The 2750-nt window shown below is 45.6% G+C and overlaps 1 protein-coding gene across 1 annotated transcript in view; it reads right to left on the bottom strand.

Annotated features, from left to right (window-relative positions):
• Positions 1–281: 281 nt before the first annotated feature.
• IL1B (interleukin 1 beta) overlaps positions 282–2750 on the bottom strand; it is an 8957-nt gene continuing 6488 nt past the window's right edge. The window contains exons 6-7 of the mRNA XM_007446019.1: positions 2082–2212; positions 282–1084 (exon numbers count right to left, since the gene is read on the bottom strand). Of these exons, the coding sequence (XP_007446081.1) occupies positions 872–1084; positions 2082–2212 (344 nt within the window). The 3' untranslated portion in view covers positions 282–871. The remainder of the gene's footprint in view (positions 1085–2081; positions 2213–2750) is intronic.

Here is a 2750-nt window from a genome sequence, read left to right on the forward strand (position 1 = left end):
CAGCTGTTACCACCAATGCTTACTCCCCATAATGTTTTAGTAGATCCTGTTTATCAGAGGAAGCTTGCGCACCAGATATACTTTCGATGAACAACAGAAATGAAAGAGAGAGGTATCAAGGCTGGTCTTTTCTGGCCAGTGATGTTCCTAAGTATCTTGCATTCAGTGATGAGGAATGAGCTTCTGACTCCCCAAGGAGGATGCTCATGGCCCCATTTACCTTGACTCTTCTATGTCAGATCCAAGACAAGTCAATGACCACGTGGCGAAACATTTGTTTTCAGTGAAATTTATTTCAGAATCATTGAACAATCTCATCATCCTTCCTCATTCATAAATATTCCTTTTGAAATGATCTGAGCATAAATATTTTCAGGCTTAGTGAAAGGACTTGATATAAAGACAGCACACTAGCCCAAATGAAATTGGTTCCATAGATACAGAAGACTAGGATTTTTCACAGACTCTGCTGCTTCTTGGCCCCCCTGAATTAAATTAAATAGATTAACCCATCAATAAATAAATAAATAAATAGTTAAATGGTCGCTCATCAGAAGCTGTGTGAAAAGGACAGAGGATTTCTCTGAACCTAGTGTGCCATGGTTTCTGCCAGGCTGGCTTTGAGTGAGTGGAAGAGGTGAGAGAGGGCTGGCTCGGTGGATGGGGTCTGAGGACGGGCAGAATAAGCATGGGAAGAGTGGGCTTATTCCCGCTGGCTGGTGGGCAGGAGATCTCCTAGCACGAATATACGGAAGGCAGTTGGGCATTGATTAGACAACAGTGAAGTTCAGGCTGCAGCCATTTTCTTCGATTCCCCTTCTGCCAGCCCTCAGGGTCATTCAGCCCATATGGACTCTGGGTACAGCTTCCTTTAGGGAGAGATGATTTCCATGGTGAAGTCAGTTATATCATGGCCGCCTTTGGAACGTCCTAGGAAGATGGGCTTTTCTTCTGCTTGAGAGGTACTTATGTACCAGTTGGGGTACAGGGCAGACTCAAATTCAACACTATTCTTGATTTCTGTCTTGTTGAAGACGAATCGCTTTTCCATCTTCCACTTTGGGTAAGTTTTGGGGTCTACCTCCTGCAGCAAAACAGAAATAAACATTTTCATGAGGGCAGGGACACAGACGCTCTACTCTGATCTGGACAAACATATTCTCTGGGTCGGCTAGAGAGAAAATGGATACGCAGGTCACAGGCCCAGGAGCCAGACTCCTGAGTTATCTTTGAGACCCCAGGTTTCTGTGTGGTGACTGAAGATGTCCCTTATCTCTTTCTGAAACTTAGCATCAAATGTTAGGGAGCAGGGCTTCCCTGGTGGTGCAGTGGTTGGGAGTCCGCCTGCCGATGCAGGGGACACGGGGTTGTGCCCCGGTCCGGGAAGATCCCACATGCCGCGGAGCGGCTGGGCCCGTGAGCCGTGGCCGCTGAGCCTGCGTGTCCGGAGCCTGTTGCTCCGCAACGGGGGAGCCCACAGTAGTGAGAGGCCTGCGTACCGCAAAAAAAAAAAAAAAAAAAAAAAAAAAAAAAAAAAAAAAAAAAAAAAAAAAAAAAAATGCTAGGGAGCATAACATAGGTGGGAATGTTTTTCAAAAGTGAAAATTAGGTTAAAGCTCGTAGGCGTATCTGTTTGCAGGGACTTTGCTGTATTTTTCCTCATGGCCCTGGCTAGAATGACTTCAGATTGGAAATGAAGCTTTTGCTGGGAAAGCGGGTGAGGGGAGGTGCGATTTTGGGAGAGGGTTGGAAATGATGACAGGTGACAGGTCCCCTGAACAGTTTAAGTTCCCAAAGCGTCATCTATCAAGTGGAGCAACCCTAACAATGTATAATCTATTGGGTGGTCACAATGGCAAGACACAAGAACATCTACATGATGATTTAATTTTCTGTGGTGGGAGTGAAAGTTGCATGCATTTAACACTTACATTAAATTTATTTACATCTATGCAAAATTATCAAGTAGCTCTGCTCCCAGAGTTTCTAAGGGGAAGGGGTAGTTGTCTTGGAAGAAAGTGATGGCTAGGAGTCCTTCAGAGGAGCCTGAGAAGGGCCTTCAGCCCCTGGTACCCACTCACCTCCAGCTGCAGGGTGGGCCTATCGCCTTTCATCACACAAGACAGGTATAGATTCTTTTCCTTGAGGCCTAAGGCCACAGGTATCTTGTCGTTACTTTCATCTCCTTGCACGAAGCTCATGCAGAAAACCACTGGGGAGAGGAAAGGGGTCTCATGGTTAGGAACACACAGCACTGCAGGGACTCTTACAATTTAGCATCCTCTGTGGAAACCCACACCGAGGTTCCTATGGCTTAACAGACAGGGTAACGGGGCTTCTCACACATCATAGCAGGTTCAGTTGGTTGAATCAGGTTTTTCCCCAAAGAAGGTCTAGGGGCTTCTCAGAGCCTCACCACAGTGGCAATGAAGAATCAGGGGGTCTAATTTTTAGAAACTGCAGAAAGTCATCTTGTCCCTGACGGGTGATCTGTCCATCCACAAGAGCAGAACAATCAATGTTAAAAGCGAGAAAAGAGAGAAAGCTGTGGGTCCCGGAAAAACATCGGGCACGGATCTGCTTCAGGAACGTAGAGAAGGAAGTGGGAAGAACTTGGGAAAGGAGCTTAGCTGGGGAAAGTGGCTGCAAAGAGAGACGTGCATTTTTTTTTTTTTTTTTTTTTTTTTAACATCTTTATTGGGGTATAATTGCTTTACAATGGTGTGTTAGTTTCTGCTTTATAACAGAGT

The sequence above is a fragment of the Lipotes vexillifer genome, unplaced genomic scaffold (genome assembly GCF_000442215.2).
Source record: "Lipotes vexillifer unplaced genomic scaffold, Lipotes_vexillifer_v1.1 scaffold1275, whole genome shotgun sequence".
In the NCBI taxonomy this organism is placed as follows: Eukaryota; Metazoa; Chordata; class Mammalia; order Artiodactyla; family Lipotidae; genus Lipotes; species Lipotes vexillifer.